General features: G+C 37.7%; 1 protein-coding gene across 1 annotated transcript in view; it reads left to right on the plus strand.

Moving 5' to 3' along the window:
• Positions 1-17,884, plus strand: part of Rsrc1 (arginine and serine rich coiled-coil 1) — a 337,535-nt gene that overhangs the window by 192,104 nt on the left and 127,547 nt on the right. Inside the window, exon 6 of the mRNA XM_047565430.1 lies at positions 15,420-15,471. Coding sequence (XP_047421386.1) covers positions 15,420-15,471 — 52 coding nt within the window. The remainder of the gene's footprint in view (positions 1-15,419; positions 15,472-17,884) is intronic.

Consider the following 17,884-nt stretch of genomic DNA (forward strand, 5'->3'; position numbering starts at 1 on the left):
CACGCCCACTTAGTTTTGCATTCTTATAAAATGTAATGTTACCGCTGGTGGGACTGCAAATTAGTCCAACCACTGTGGAAAGCAATATGGAGATTCTTCAAAAAGCTAGGAATGGAGCCATCATTTGACCTAAATATCCCACTCTTCAGTTTATAGCCAAAAGATTTAAATTCAGCATGCTAACAGTGAAACAGCAACATCAATGTTTATAGCAGCTCAATACACAATAGCTAAGTTATGGAACCAACTGAGATGCCTTTGAACAGATATAAAAAAAATTATAGTATATATACCCAATGGAATATTACTCAGCCATAAAGAAGAATGACTATGACATTTGCAGGTAAAGAGATGGACCTGGAGACTATATTGCTAAGTGAAATAGGCCAGTCCCCCAAAACCAAAGGTTGAATGTTTTCACTAAGATGTGGAAGCTAATGCACAATAAGCGGGGAGAGAAGAATAGATAGATATTCAATAGGTCAGACAAAGGGGAAGGAAAGGGTATCGGAAAAGGAATGATAGTGAAATGAATCTGAAATTTTCCTATGTACTTCTATGAATACAACATATAGAATTCCAGCATCATGTGCATCCATAAGAATAATATAACTAGAATAATATATTCCATGCTTGTGGAATTATATCAAAATGAATACTACTGTCATGTTTATGAAAAGAGCCAATAAATAAAGATAAAAGAAAATGTAATGTTAGTATTTTTACACGTTAATGAACGTGTTTGTAACATTTAAAAAATTGACCACTATGCTACTTCCATCCTGAGATTGGACTATAATTCATTTAATTAATTTAGTCTTCCTTTTGAAAGAAGGACAGACATTATGATGAGCAATCTTGCATAGTTAAGGAAGTGAAAACCTCAGAGATTAGAACACTAGAAGACAACTCTTTTGACTTTCCATCAATCTACTTTTTTCTCCTCCCTTGTTAAACTATAGGGTACATATGAGATATGCCCTATATATAATATTCTATTTAGAAAAATATCACGGTAATTATTCAAATCAGATCAAATATTTTCTACAACACATTTGGAGAAATACAAAATAAAATATTTATTTGACCTTTTGCTAGTCTGTAGCCTTACGTATTTTGAATGCAGTGCTTTAGACAGCTGGATATTTAATATATGTTTCTGGGAAGAAAATATGATGTAAAAAGTTTTGTAGTACTTCTAGCTTTTGTTGCTGAGTAGGGAAAATGCTTCCAAAAAGTAAATTTGAAAGATCTATAGGAGGCAAAATGAAGTGACTGTGTTAAAAGATAAAAACTATAACTTGCCATGAAATACAGGTTTTGTAAAAATAAATAAATAAATAAATAAATAAATAAATAAATAAATAAATAAATAAATAAAAACTTACATGAAGTCCATAAAGCAAAGAGAAGTCAGCTGGTCCAGGCAGCTGGAGCTGAGAGGTTCCATTTCCTCCGAGCAGTCTGAGATGATGGAAAGGGAGGGATGATGCAGTAGGAAAGTGGTCACAGAGCAGGAGTCTCTCACAGATACCCACAGAGGGTCTAAAAAGTGGGGAGTTTTATTTTAAACTGATCCTAGAGGAACAGGAGAAGCACTTAGGTTATTGTGTAAAAGAAGGTGTCTCTGGCCATCCGGAAATGTTACTGTTATTGTCTAAGCATGTGCTTATAACCTAAGATAGTGGCAGCCAAAAAAAAAAAACAAACAGAAAGCAGGAGAAGAGGGAGAGGGAGGAGGAGAAGGCAGCTGTAAAGATGTTGAAAAGAGATACTAAAGCAGTTTGCGAAGGAAAGAAGCTTCCCACGCACATCACCACACATACTTTTTTGCTTTAGAAGAAAGATAGAAACCTCTGAAATTATTTGTGATTTATCTTTTAAAACAAATGCAACTATATTTTTGAGTCTAATCTTAATCTCCCTTCTTTGTCTAGAAGGATTAGTAAAATAATTTATTTTACATGAAATTATTTTAATGTTCTAGAGGTCTAACAGAAATAATTGATGGAAATCTAAAGCCTGCTAAGGGGGGAACTTCAAGTAAGCAAACATTTCTACTTAGTAGCATAATTGTAGCTATTACTAAAAAAGGATGGTTTGAGTTTATTGTTTCTGGTGCCTTGTTTGTTTTGAACTTGTGCATTCAGATAGCTGCACTTCTCCCCCACCTCCTCACCTACAGGCTCTGCGAGAGGAGGGAGCCCCTGCTCAGTCTGCCTAAGCCTTTACATAAAGCACCTTCTTTTCCAGTAAAACCTTAACTCCTACAGATCAGCTGCGGGTAGAGAAAGAGGTGGAGGTTTAGCATTGCCCTAACTGGGCATGAGTCAGAAGGGAATCTCACGTGGAAGGTCTCCATGAGTGAAAGCAGGAGGAGAAAGGAGGAGGCCGTGCTGCTGAGATGCGGCCATGAGAAGGCGACTGTCCAAAGTTCAGGGAAGAAGATGAGCCTGGGCTATTGCTGATGGATGTGAAACCTGAAATGATATGCGTAGCTCAGGAAGCAGAGCTGTCAGTGAGGTACTTTTCAAGTGGCCACTTGGTGGGAAGCTTGCTTGTGAAGATCACTTCAGGTGCTGCATGAAGTGGGGAAGGACAAGTGGCAGGGGCAGCTGCACACAGTCATCCATGGTGGTGTGCCGGCTCTTAAGGGCTCAGGTAAATGTACGCAGTTCTGCCCTTGCAGCTGCAGGTAATCTGTAAAGGACACGCCTGGCTGTGTGTAAGGAGCATGTAAGCAGATCATTTAATAGAAAGTGGAGCTGGCTCAGAACAGGCCCTCGAGGATGTTGTAATCTCAGTGTTAATCTAGACCTCACCTATGAAATACGTCTGAAATGACATATTTCTCTGGTTTTAAATAAAGAAAATAGCTGTTAAGTAGTTTTTACAGTCCCCTTAAAATGTTTAGAGAAAATATTTGATTAAATTCTAAGATCAATTTCTTATCCAGAATGGAATACAAGCCAGGCACCATGGCACAGGTCTGTAATCCAAGTGACTCCAGAGGCTGAAGCAGGAGAATCACAAGTTTGAGGCCAACCTGAGCAAATTAGTAAGACCCTATCTCAAAATAAAAAATAAAAAAAAGCATAAAAAAATAAAGCCTGGAAATTAAGTCAGTGATAAAGTTCCCCTGGGATCAATCTACATTAAAAAAAAAAAAAAGGATGGAATACAGGTTGATTCTTTTTTTTTCCCTTTCTTTTCTTGGTCTTTATTTAAACCAACTTGGTGCTAAGTTCTAGAGGCAAGATAAATCAACTTTTGAGCTATTTGTAATATTTCTAGCTTAGACCTTGATCCTAAGAGATAGAATTATAGTAACTGTTAAAATGAAATGTAGCTGGGAACATGATAAGCTGCTGATGTGTGTCTCTGTCCTGGAGAGATTGCGTTTACTCTAGAGGAAGCTGCATAGCACCCACTCTGAAAATATCTTTAATATTTTTAAAGTTGTACATCTAAAGAAGCTTGATTAAAATGAGCTTTTTAGTTGGTTCTCACAACCTTTAAGATCATTGATGGTAACATCCCAACGCTAAAGGGAATTTCGTTTTAGCTTTGTATAGTCTTTCATTGCAATTGAAAAAGATTAGATTCATCTTTTTTTCCCTATGAAAGTTATTAAACAAATGGATCTTTTGGATCACAAGCTGTGAAGTAGCATAGTGCTTTCAAGAACATAGATTTGTGAACAGGATACAAATTCAATTTCTGCCGCCATATTAGCTTTGTGATTAAAAATGAGAGCCTTGTTAGGAGTGTGATTTGAGTTATGTTAACTGAAGTAGTTAAATGCTTGCCATGAGGTCTGGAGCATTATAAGCATACAATAAATAATAACTATATATTATTTATATATATAGTTGTATAGTTGGTTTTTTCCACATAGCTTATCCCCCTGAATGTCTGTCATGTTGGCTGGGAACCCTATGGCACAGAGAGGTTATCACATATATATTTGGAGCTTAAGAAATGAGTTTAAGAGTTGTTGTTTTGTTTTAACACTAGGTTAACTAATTAACCTTGTAGTCTGTGCAGATTTCACAGTCTTAGCAGATTTCATTGTTCTCATTTGTCATAATTTACCCATGTTAAGATTTGGATGTGGAATGTCCCCCAACAGCTCATGTGTTGGAAGCATGATCCCCAGTGCAGCCAGGGTCAGAGATGGACTGATTGGCAACAATGAGGGCTTCAGCCTCAGCTGTGGATTAATCCATTGATGCCTGAATGGACCATTGGGTGGGTGGGACCTGGCCACACCTAATACAGACACTAAGACATTTGCTTTCAGCAAGCCCACAGACAGGTGGATTAGACAAATAACAATGAGGATTGCTTTGAAAATGGTGAGGGTGCTGGTGCAAGTATGCCTAGGCATTGCAAGAGTGTGTGTGTCTGTGTGTGTCTGTGTGTGATGGAGGGGCGCGGTTTCCTGGAGATGATACCTCTTGAGCTGAGCTCTGAAAGAATATAGATGAGTCAGAAAGAGGAAGTTATAGAGACGAAGTAGACTTAGATTTCTCTACATGGATAATACATTTTTATTGACATGCATTAGAAAAATGTCTCTGACTTGGACAAGTCACTTTACTTTATAAGGTTGTTGTCAATATTGAATAATAGACTTACGTTTCCAGTCCAGCTGGAGTAGAGGAGTCAGAGTTCCCTGTGCCTGAACCAACTAAAAACTAGAGAGAATATCTTGAAACAAGCTTCAGGACAGCAGGCATTGAATATGAAGTGACTTTTGAGAGCCGGAAGTGAGGAGATCCCTGGTAGTCTCTGTGCAGGCCATGGGGCACAGAAGGCCACAGAGCTTAGTGGTCTTGGGGTGGAAGGTGGATTTGAGACCAGGGAGGCCAAAGCCCTCACAGCGCAGGTGACCAACCCCAGGTTTCCCCGTGGGCATTCAGCAGGTACTAATCAGTGCACCTAGGAAAGTGACCTGAGGTCCCAGAAGAACCTCTAGACGTGGCTGGAGGCAGTGGTAACCACCAGTGCCGAGGAAGCCTTGGGACCCGCAGCGCCTGCAGTCGATGCTTCACAGGCCGCAGACTGGGGCGGCCTGCCTCGTAGAGCCCGAGATAAGGGAAGCCAGGCTGCCTGTGTGTTTGCTATTTGGTAATTAAAAATAAAATAAAACTTTAAAACTGTTCCCAACTAGCTTCACTGTATCCCAGGATAAAACTCAAGTCTATTTATAGGAATACAGAAATACCCAGCATCCGACAAAATACAATTTACAATATCTGACAGCCTATTAAAAATTACTGTGGATCCAAAAAAAGCATGATACTCTAATGTATATTAAGAAGAAAAATGAATGGTTGGTTGAAATTGACCCAAAATTGAGATACCAATAGAATTAGTAGTCAATAACATTAATAGAGTTATTATAACTATTGCATATGGTCAAAGAGCATTTAGATAGAGTGAGCATAGTATGTATAGACATATGAGTCATAAAAATATAATTCTGTACTGCAGAGTGTGCATCTAAGATGAAAAATGTACTGAATGAGAGGTTAGTGAAAAGAATAAAGTGCAGAAAATGGGTTTGTGAAATAGAAAACAGCAGAAGAAACTATCCAAAATGAAACAGGAACGGAAGAAAAGATGTAAAAAACCGTGGTGAAGGTGGTCCGACTGCAGCAACCAGCTACACTGTGTACAGGTAATTGGGATCACCCAGAGAGAGGAAGGAGGCAGCAGGAAACACTAGGAAGTAATGACCAATGCTTTTTAAAACTGAAAAAAAGCCATAAACCAAGAAATCTAAAAAGCTGAATGAATTCAAGTATGGGAAACTTGACGAAAGCTGCTTCAAGGTGTATCATAATCACACTGGGTTTTAAAGCTGATTATGAGAAGAAAATCTTGGAAATAGAGGAAAAAGTCTTCATTATCACATCTGAGGAACAAAGGCAGGCATGAAAGCAGGTTACTCACTGGAAACGGTGCAGACCAGGAGACAGTAAAGTAGCTTCTTTAAAATATCGAAAGAACACTCTTTCATATATTTATTAATTGCCTGTATGTCTTCTTCTGTAAAGTGTCTGTCCAGTTCCTTGGCCCATTTATTGATTTGGCTCTTTGTATTTTTGGTGTAAAGTTTTGTAAATTCTTTATAAATTTTGGAGATAAGTGCTCTAACTGAAGTGCGTGCGGAAAAGATTTTCTCCCACTTGTAGGCTCTCTTCACGTTCTTGATTGTATACTTTGCTGAGAAAAAGCTTTTTAGTTTGAGTCCATCCTGTTTATTGATTCTTGCTTTGATTTCTTGCTTTGGGAGTCTTGTTGAGGAAGTTTGATCCTAAGCCAACATGATGAAGATTTGGGCCTACTTTGTCTTATGTTAGGTGCAGGGTCTCTGGTCTAATTCCTAAGTCTTTGATCCATTTTGAGTTGAGTTTTGTGCAGGGTGAGAGATAGGGGTTTAATTTCATTTTACTGCATATGGGGTTCCAGTTTTGCCAGCACCACTTGTTGACCAGGCTATCTTTTCTCCATTGTATATTTTTGGCTCCTTTGTCTAGTATGAGGTGACTGTGTTTATGTGGTTTTGTCTCTGTGTTTTCTATTCTGTACCATTGGTCTGCCTGTCTATTTTGGTGCCAATACCATGCCGTTTTTGTTACTACAGAAGAAGACATACAGGCAATAATATATGAAAAAGTTTTCAACATCTCTAGTAATTAGAGAAATGCAAATTAAAACAAATCTAAGATTTCATCTTACTCCAGTTAGAATGACTATTATCAAGGACACAAACAATAATAGATGTTGGTGTGGATGTGGGGGAAAAGGGCACACTTTTACATTGCTGGTGGAGTTGCAAATTGGTGCAGCCACTCTGGAAAGCAGTGAGGAGAATCTTCAGAAAACTTGGAATGGACCCACCTTTTGACCCAGTTATCCCACTCCTTGGTTTATACCCACAGGACTTAAAATCAGTATACAATAGTGACACAGCCACATCAATGTTTATAGCAGCTCAGTTCACAATAGCTAGAATGTGGAACCAACCTAGATGCCCATCAACAGAGGACTGGATAAAGAAACTGTGGTACATATACACAGTGGAATATTATTCAGCCATAAAGAGGAATAATATTATGGCATTTGCAAATAAATGGATGGAATTGGAGAATATCATGCTAAGTGAAATAAGTCGAAAAACCAAAGGCTGAATGTTTTCCCTGATAAGTGGAAAATGACATATAATGGGGGCGGGGGGTGTAGGGAGTGAGAGAAGAATGGAGAAACTTTGGATTATGTAGAAGGAAATGAGGGGGGGTATGGAAAATGATGGACTGAGACAGACATCATTACCCTATGTACATGTATAATTACACGAATGGTATGAATCTACATCATGTACAACCATGGAAATGAAATGATGTACCCCATTTGTGTACAATGAATCAAAATGCAGTTTGTAAAAAATTAAAAAAAAATAATTAACAAAGAAATCGAAAGAAAAGTTGTGTACACCCAGAATTCTATACCTGAGAGAACAGACTTCAGAAATGAAGGTCTAACTAGTAGTTTTAAAAACATCCACAGAAATCCAAGAATTCATCACCAAGCAACCAGCACTACAAGAAATGGTACATAATGTCCTTTTAGCATTTTAACAGAAGGGAACTTGGATTGACATAAAAGATAAATGATAAGTGATAAGTTAAAGAGTATACGTTATATTCTAGAGCAACAACTCAAATAATGCAACAAAGAATTATAACTAGTAAGCCAACAAAGAATATAAAACAATTATAAAACACCCAATCTAAGAGAAAGCAAAGAACATGTGGGGCAAAGAATCAAATAACAATGTGGCAGATTAATAATTGCTTTGAGTTTGAACACCTTAGTAAAGGGCAGTGTTTTCCAGTTTGCTTAAAAAAGTAAGATCTGTCTGTGTGCTCCCTATAAAAAATTACCATTCATATGTAATGATACTAACAGGTAAATGTGATGTGGAAACATTGTTACCAGGCTAAAATGTAGTATCATTAAGTTGTCCTTCCTTTCCAAATAAATGTGTAGACTCTACACAGTCCCATGCATGATCCCATAGGGCTCGAGTTCTTTTCTTTTTTATTTTATTTTATTTTTTTGATTCATTGAACGCAAATAGGGCACAACTTTTTCATTTCTCTGGTTTTACATGAAGTAGAGTCACACTGTTTGCATGATCATACATGTACATTGGGTAATGATGTTTGTCTCATACCATTATCTTTCCTTTCCCCTACCCCTTCCCCTCCCCTCCCCTCATTTCCCTGTACACAATCCATTCTTCCTCTATTCTTCCCTTACTCTCCTCCCATTATGTATCAAAGAAAACATTCTGATTTTGGTTTTTTGGGATTGGCGTATTTCATTTAGCATGATATTCTCCAACTTTATCCATTTACCTGCAAATGCCATGATTTTATTCTTCTTTATAGCTGAGTAATATTCCATTGTATATATACCACAGTTTCTTTCTCCATTCATCTATTGAAGGACATCTAGGTTGGTTCCACAATCTAGCTATTATGAATTGAGCTGCTATAAATGTTGATGTGGCTCTATCACTGTAGTATGCTGATTTTAAGTCCTTCAGGTATAGGCCAAGGAGTGAGATAGCTGGGTCAAATGGTCAAATGGTCACATGTGAGTGAGATAGCTGGGTCATATGGTGGTTCCATTCCAAGTTTTCTAAGGAATCTTCATACTGCTTTCCAGAGTGGCTGCACCAATTTGCAACCCCACCAGCAATGTATGAGTATACCTTTTTCCCCATATCCACACCAACACCTATTGTTGCTTGTGTTCTTGATAATAGCCTTTCTAATTGGGGTGAGATGAAATCTTAGGGTAGTTTTGATTTGCATTTCTCTAATTACAAGATATGTTGAACATTTTTTCATATGTCTGTTGATCACTTGTATATCTTCTTCTGTGAAGTGTCTGCCCGGTTCCTTAGCACATTTGTTGATTGGGTTATTTGTATTTTTGGCGTAAAGGTTTTAGAGTTCTTTATAAATTCTGGAGATTAGTGCTATATATGAAATCCATATGGTAAAGATTTTCTCCCACTCTGTAGGCTCTCTCTTCACGTTGTTGATTGCACCAAGTAGAAGAAAAAGTAGGCCCAAATCTTCATCATGTTGGCTTAGGGCTTGTTTTTGTGTGTTTATTTGTTGCTGTGAAAGACATTGATAGGCTTATTTTAAAACTGGGAATGCCAACAAGCTAGAAAAACCAAAACCTCTTTGAAAAAGAAGAAAGAGGAGAATTCTACCTGAGTTTGAGAGCTATTACAAAGCTCTAGTGATGAAGGCAGTGTCCTGTTGGCATCCAGATGATAAACAGATGAGTGGACCAGAATGGAGAGTCTAGGAAGACTCGTGTCTGTGCACACGTGGCACATGGCTGTGAGGAAGGTGCAGAAGCAGTTCAGTGAAGAGATGATGGCTGTTTCCTCAGATGGAGCTGGGAGAGTTCAGTGACCACATACCAAAATAACAAAGGAAATGGTTTTCGGTACATACCTTGCATGTATACAAAAATTAACTGAAAGCATTTCATAGAATTAGATGTAAACATTCTACGTATGAATATAGAACAAAGCTTTATGAACTGGATTAAAGATTCCTTAGATAACAACACTAATGATCGATAGAAAAAGAAATAGAGGGATTGGATTTCATCAATAATCCAGTTGGATTTCGCATATGAGATCTGCGAACCCATATGGGATAAGTTAATTTTGCTACAGTAGAGAACTCTGAAGACTCAATAATAAGAAAACAGACCATTAAAAACTGGCAAAACATTCATACCTCCATTTTGCCAAGAAAGATTTATAAATAATTAATAAGCACATGAAAAGATGTTTAGCACCATTAATCATTAGGGAAATAATAGATTAAAACCACAATGGGGTATATCTATTAGAATTTTGAAATTAAAAATACCACACCAAGTGGTAACTAGGAAGTGAAACATACACTCCCATACACTGCTTGGGAGAAAGTAAAACCACTTTGGAAATATCTGGTAGTTCCTTATAAAGTTCAAGATATACTTACCAAGTGATCTAGCCATTCCAGTTCTACGTATTTGTCCAAGAGATATGAAAGCATGTATTTATACAAATATTTGTACCTAAATGTTTGAAACATTTTAAAGTATAGCATGGAAAAATAATCCCTGGAAATAATTTGAATGTTTATTGAAAAGTTAATGAAGAGATTATGATACATCCTTGCAGTAGAATTACTTTCCAACAAGAAAAAGGAACTATTGCTAGATACAACAATATAGATGAGTTTTAAAATAATTGTGTTGAGTTTTAGAGTCAACTACTTGAAATAAATTCAGCTTATTGTAGTTCAATTATATTTCAAAAAGCTTATTGAAAATTTTTAAGATAACAATAACACATGTACTTGCTACAATGTAGACTCTAGGAAATAGTTTTAATTGTCTTGATTATCTCTCTAATGATACTATAAGATCCTTAAAATCAGAATCTATGTCTAATCATCCTCTTATCATCTTACCTTATGTACACCTTGTATGCATGCATAGAAGTGGTTCGTGAAATTTTTTGAGCAGATCAAAGTTATCAATCTCAAATGATAGAATATTATTCCAACACTCTGTGTAAGGGCCCATTAATACTCCAGCACTGAACCTTATCTCTCCAAACAGCTTTCAGCCTTCCTCGTGTAAGGAGGCTAAGGGTTACTGTCTATTTCCTTTTAATAAAGAGTGATGTGATAGCACAGAATTGAGGGTAATATCCAAAAATCATATTATCTAGTGCTGATTTTGATTTTGTGAAATGTTGCTGGTCTAAACTTGTTTCCAAGTCTGAACTCTTTCTTGGCTTAACCACATTCTTTCTTCCAGACTTTCTCTTTCTCTCCCTGTCTTTAACATCTTTAAGACTGTTGTATGCAGATAAGGATGACTTTAGCTTCACTGGCATCCAGACTTTCCAGAGTGGCAGTGAGGAGCACTGGGAGCTGAACGAGCTGGGAAGTGAGAAGGTGCAGCTAATAGCCACAGTCCTTTAGTGTGCCCACTGGTGTCCTGAACCGAGCTCGCGTGCTTCTTTTCTTCCTTCCCTCCTCACGGTTTGAACCCAGCAGTGCTTAACCACTAAGCCACATTCCCAGTCTTTTTTATTTTTTATTTTGAGATGGGGTCTCACTGAGTTGCTGAGGGTCTTGCCAAGTGCTGAGGCCAACTTTGAACTTTCAATCTTCCTGCCTCAGCCTCCTGAGTCGCTGGGATTACCGGTGTGCCCCTCTGCGCCCAGCCAGGCTACTCTGTCTCTCTCTTTGTATAGTTGTGGCTCCAAGGCTTGTGCTGGTTTTGAATGGTAGTTTCAGCACTGTTTTGAAAACCTGGACATTGTACATATTTATAAGGAACTTGAGATGAGACTAAATAAGAACAGACCAGAGGGAAGAGTCTAGACAGTGAGAACAGGTATTCTCCACAAGCCATTGTGAAGCCAACCTATCTTTTGGTTTAATCTTTTAAGCCATTTCCCCCGGCATAAGAAAGTAGATACTTTGCTCTAAACCCAGGGCTGGCAAATGGAGTTAAGCAATTAGTTACATGTGACATTCTAGAGAGTCTATAGTCATGGGAAGATACTGGCCCCTCACACCCAAGGGTTACTGTTACCTTTAGCAGTTTAAGCCCTATGTGATAAGAATTTCCCACAGAAGGGCTGGGGAGATAGCTCAACTGGTAGAGTGCTTGCCTTAATAACACAAGGCCCTGAGTTCGATCCCCAGTACCACCAAAAAAAAAAAAAAAATTTCCCACAGAAAGTACAGTTTTCTTTAAATGTTTTAAAATTGTAGTACAGTATCTATAATAATTTTTTGGTTATTATGCCATAATATAATAATCAATTTTAACATTAATACAACCATTATGTTGTTCATATTGTTTTTCCTGTTCTATTAATGTCAACACTAAATTTCACGTTTTTAAAGGGTTTTTTTCTACACTCGTTTCCTTGATAGAACATAAATTTGGCATTATATTCCTAAATATGTCCTTATTTAATTTGGGGGAATTTTGCTGTATTCTGTGCGTTTGCATTTGATGTTGTTTTCTTATTTATTCAACAAGGTATAATTTTCGATTCTGAACCAACAGGAAAATATTAGTACATTTATCCATTTTAAGTGGAATTCATACTGATCCTGGAGTCCAATACATGCTGAAACAGCAGATATTTTGGCATTTTGGTATTTTCATTCTAGGCTTGGTAGTATAATGATAACAAAAGGGATGAAACTAAAAATGGATTATTACAAAATGTTTCTTTTTAACTCTGCATTGTTTTTTTTTTCCCACAATCTTTTCTTAAAAAGCAGCTATAGATGACAGTCAGAATGATAGCACCATAAATCCAACTGCCTCCCTCTATTCCTGTCACCAACCAAGCTGCTACTCCTATGCCAAGTAGCTATTGATACTACAATTAGGTGGGGCCCAGAGGGTCCCTGCCACATGGTCTGTTGTGATACTGTTCATCTGCTGAGACAAACTGAAGCTGGGGACAGTGTAGGGAGCCCTTGGGAAGGATTTGATGAGGAAGGGACAGAGAGGAAAAGATTACAGCCCCAGAATTCCATATGCATTCAGCATGTTCACCTGTCAGTAAGAAAAGATATTTGCAGACAGGCAGAAAGCGAGGCGATATTCACATCTGCATTCCTGTCCAAGAACAGGACTCAAGCACAGGGTTTAAGCAAACAAAAGTGTTCATAAAGTGGAGGTTACTTTTAAGATCTTCCAGTCTAACAGTTTATTTATATATTTAACTCCATAATTGTAGTTCATCTCTACATTTCATAAATAAAACTTAGTAAGTTCTATCTGTGTAAGCAAATATGTTCAGAATGGAATCATATTCGTTTACCCGCTCAACTGTATTTTGAACAAATTTTTCTTCTGGGAAAAAAAAAACAAACTCTCCCCTGAAATATCTCAGTCCATGCAGAGCTAATATTTTTCTGCTGAAGGACACCTGCTGATTTTAAAGGTCCTCGGTCACTGGGCTCTCTGATTCAGCTTGCTTCCAGCCTGCTGTCAGAATATCATTTCCCCATTGCCATTCTGGATATGTAGTATTGCACAAAGTTTCAGGTTTCTCCTATGTGAGGGAGGCAGTTGGCAGAGGTCACAAACTGTCTCAGGGCTGACCTGTCCCATAGAAATACTTTGTTCTGTGCAGTAGTGATGGCCTTCATGATGACTTAAGTTCTTGTGAAAAACGGACAGATTTTGTATGGCGGGCTCACACGTCTGCATGGGCACAACCCCTTGGTGCCCTGTCGGCTGCCTCCTTTCCCTGGAGTCATGCTTTCCAGCTTTGCTCTCTCTGCTCCCAGCACTGATATCAGAAGCCGTTTCCCATTCCTCATGGGCCTCTTAGTTTACGACTGTCAGATTAAATCCAGAAAATGCCAGTCCTTTGTCAATGTTTCGCTATGCTATTTCAATTTGATACCATATATTTTCCGTACTTCATGACATTATAAAGCATGCTTGCCTACATTCTCCCTAAAAAAGCATAATATAAAATTCTTTTTTGTTTGCCTCCTCCTCTCCTATCCAGTCAGGCTTTTCCTTTGACCTGTTGACTGTTTCTGAAAGATGGTCCCTCCTGCCCAGCCTTTCTTGTGCTGTCTCACCCTAGGCTCCCATCATCTCACCTGGAATTTTGAAATTGCTGCCTAACTGAGTTCCTTGCCTCCAGTTCCATTTGTTTTTTATTATTTTTATTTTTAGTTTTACAGACTGCTTTGTGATTCATTGTACACAAATGGGTACAGCTTTCCATTTCTGTGGTTGTGCACAATGTAGATTGACACCATTCGTGTGATCATTCATGTACCTCAGGTCATGATGTCTGTCTCAGTCCTCCGTCTTTTTGTTCACTTTTGCAGCACTGGGGACTATACCCAGGACCTCGTGCATACTAGGCAAATACTCTGCCACTGGTGTACACCTCCAGCCCTTCCTATATTATTTTGAGAGAGGACCTTGCTAAGTTGCTGAGACTGGCCTGAACTTGCCACCCTTCTGCCTCAGCCTCCCCAGCCACTGGAATCACACCCATGTGCCACTGTGCCCAGCTGTCGCATTCCTTTCAACTCATCCTCAGACACACTGCTAGAACAACCTATCGAAGCACAGATCTATTCCCACCACCCTCTATTTAGATTCTAGGTCTCTCCATCTCCTATGGCAGAGGATGACAGACTTTCTTAAAGTTCAGATAGTAGGTATTTCAGGCCTTACTGATCACAAACTAGCTGCTACCTACAACCTTTTGTTACCTCAGAAACTACCATGCATACAACAGAAACAAATGGCATTGGTGTGTCCCAATAAAACTCATTTGTAGAACTGCTGGTCCAAGCTGTGGGTTGTCACGCCTGTCCTGCTTCCTCCCTCAGCATGACTATCCCTTCTCCTCTCCTGCCTCTTTCATTTGCTTTTGGAAGCACCATTCAAATTCTTACACTTTCTGAGCACAGCATATTCTTTCTAAACCCAGTTGCTTTTCATAAAATAGCAAAATATTCAAATGTATCACGTTAAGTCTGAAATGATTTTTACATTACTTAGGTTATTTATGTAATTTATTGCTTGTATCTTTATAAATGTATGACCAAGTAAAGTCTTAAGGACAGAGCTTTCATCAAAGTCAGGACCTTGGTACAATCCATGTTGTCATTTAGATATCATCAATACATTGTCTAAAAAGCTCAGAATGAGCTTATGGTGGGAGAGTAGCAGATGGGTGTCCACCTTACCCACGGTGTTCACTCACTTTTCATTTCAGGACAGCTAGTGGGGGCAGCAGCACATAGGATACATTGCTTCTGTCTTCCACATGCGGTTTTCTTCACATTCAGTTAGAAAGCAGGAAGTGTTTGATTTGGAGTCCAACTTGCCTGAGGTAGGAGGTGTCAAATTGCTGTTGTATTTGAATTCTAACAGACCATTCACGTTCCCATGTGCAAGGAAAACACAACTGAAGAATATGCTAGTAAATGCATTAAATTTGTAGTTATTCATGTTATTGCTGAGTGATACAGTTTTGGGATATTGAACAAATTATTTTCCTTAAAAACATAAGAAAGCAAAAAGAGAACTTCACACACTCTTCCATCTTGTTGACAAAAGCTGTGCTTTGACAGTGAAAGTGAGAGAACGCATTGCTAATGCTGTTTTGGTGGAATTTTGTGACGTTTAAATGAACAGTGATATTGTTATGAAGTTCTCTAAAATGTTTAATAAATAACAGTGCATTAATTTAAAACTCCACATATTAAAACTGACCTGTAATGTCTTTTTTGGTTGATTTTTAGCCACCAGCTGAGCAGGCCAAAGCCAGACTGCAGCTGGTTCTTGAAGCTGCTGGTAAGTATTGATAGATAACTTTTATTAAATGGAAAGAGTGACTTTTAGACTGTTAGCAAGCTTTTATAAAAGTGAGTAAAAGAGAAAACTCCTCTTTTTACAAATTCCCACAGATAATATGTATGGCCATGTATTACCTGAAATATTTATTACTATAGCATAACACTGACTATTATTCTAAAAGTTAATATAGTGCTTTTTATTAGTAAAATTGGCATTAATTTTATTTTTCATTTTGATGAAGTCCCATTCATTTTATATTCTGGTGGTAGTTACAAGAATTTTTTGACTAACGCCAGATGATGATTTTCTGCTTCATTTTCCTCTAATAATTTTACAATCCATTCTTATTTAATTTTGAATAATGTATAACATGTTAAGATCATACCACCAAATGACAGTCATTATATTTTTTAGTATTCATTAAGGAAATATACATGTGCATATTGATTCAGATATTTCTTCAGCTCATCATATTCCCACCCAGCATGTCCATAATCTAAAGATTGGGAGCACCAGTGTGAATGGTGATACACTAACTTCCTGAATCACTAGAAATAACTTACATATAGATGTAAGAAGTGATGTTTTAACTTTGAGTCTTTTTGCTGCTCAATATTACTTTAAATATGTTATATTTTATGTTTTCCTAATTCATTTTATCTTTACATAGGAAACTTGATTTATGAAAATTTTGCTTGCTATCGTTTTTCGTATTTTCCCTCTCAAATAAATGTACTATAGGATAAAGCTAATTAATACGGTTATCATTTACATAGTATACATTCATTCCTCAGTGGCATTTTACATTAAAAACAAATTTTTACTTTGTAATTTGAGTATTAACAGACTCTTTCTTTAAAGGAAAATGTGTTGCCTCGCCCAGAAAATATTTGTTTCCATGAATATAAATAATTATAAAGGATTTTACTTCATAGTTTTGTAGTTTTCATCATTAAAGAGATTTAACAGTCCAAACCTCACATTGTATAAGTCTCCTGTGTCTGTCCTGGTTGTCACCCCTGCTTTCATGTTAACAGTCTAAGTTGCACTAAGGATGAAGAGCCGGGTTCTCCGGATTTGAGAAGCATTCAGAACTGTGATGATTTTCAGGTTATAAGCTGATTCTGGCCCCGATAAGCGAAGCTTTAGATCAACAAGAGCCTCAGTTAGTCCTTTGTCTCTAGCGCTGCCCTCTCACCAGCAGCACTGGAATGAGCACCTTCACACACACGATTTCTACATTTCAGGTTGCTCTCTGGTGCCAGTCGCTACAGAAAGGAGTCCAGGAGGGGAACAGGCTTTTCATGCATCATGCTAAACTGTTTCACAGAACACTGTGCTCCTTCTGTGGCCTCTGGCTAAGAGACCATTTCACCAGGCTTCACCTTTCAGTGCTAGCTCCATGAATATATTGCTTTGTAATATGATGTGAAGTGTTAGACCCCTTTGAAAACCTTTCAGTATTATTTTTAACGAGAACTTGTGGCCATGTAGAGGGCAAGCAGCTGGGTGGACACAGTAGAGCACCTAGGCAGATACAGAACTCACTGCCACAGTTTCCATTCTCTGTTTTGGTGATGAATTAAAGGCATTCCTGTATTATGAAAAGTAAAATTAGGAACCAAATAAAGGGAGTGGGAAGAAGAGTTTGACACCAGGCTGATAAAGGTTGCAGTTAAGAGTCTAGCTTAGTTCTAAGGTTGTTGTCACATTGGAGTTCACCTGAGTTCCCAGGGAACATACCCTTGACTTTGGGACCTTAAAATTTGGCATGAAGAAAGACTTTGGACTTTATACCAGATTCACTCCTGCCTTACAGTTCCCATAACTTAGTAGATAGGGCTCATATATAGAAATCAGAGCACACCCTCCTGAGTTACTGGGATTACAGTTGTGGCCATTGAACCTGGATCTCATAATTTTTAAGACATAATTTTCAACACATGATTTTCTTCATAATCTCCTTCATATTTTTCTTTTAATAGAGTCAATTGGTACATGGGACCTTTAAAATTATAGTTATAATGTCATAAGAAAAAGTAGAAATTTCTTTTAGTTCAGGGTGGTAAAGCAACTTATCTTAAATATTTACCATCTGAACAGCTTCTATAACCCTTTACATTATGCTAAAGTTTTCAAAGCACTTTCATAATTTTTATACCCTGTGACTTACATCACCATAGGGTGAAGTAATCAACTCCATTTTACAATATCCTAGAAGCTCAAATGATTTGGGGAAGATCATGCAGCCACCAAAGACAACCAAGTGCAAACTCAATAATTTCCAACTCTTGAGCTATTTCTGTCCATAGGTGAATCCTTGAAGTAGTTGGGTGGTGGAAAAATTACCAAATGCTTATCCTATTCTGTTAGACTTAGTTCTGCAATTACTGTAAAATAATTTATATCT

This window comes from Sciurus carolinensis, chromosome 9 (genome assembly GCF_902686445.1).
Source record: "Sciurus carolinensis chromosome 9, mSciCar1.2, whole genome shotgun sequence".
In the NCBI taxonomy this organism is placed as follows: Eukaryota; Metazoa; Chordata; class Mammalia; order Rodentia; family Sciuridae; genus Sciurus; species Sciurus carolinensis.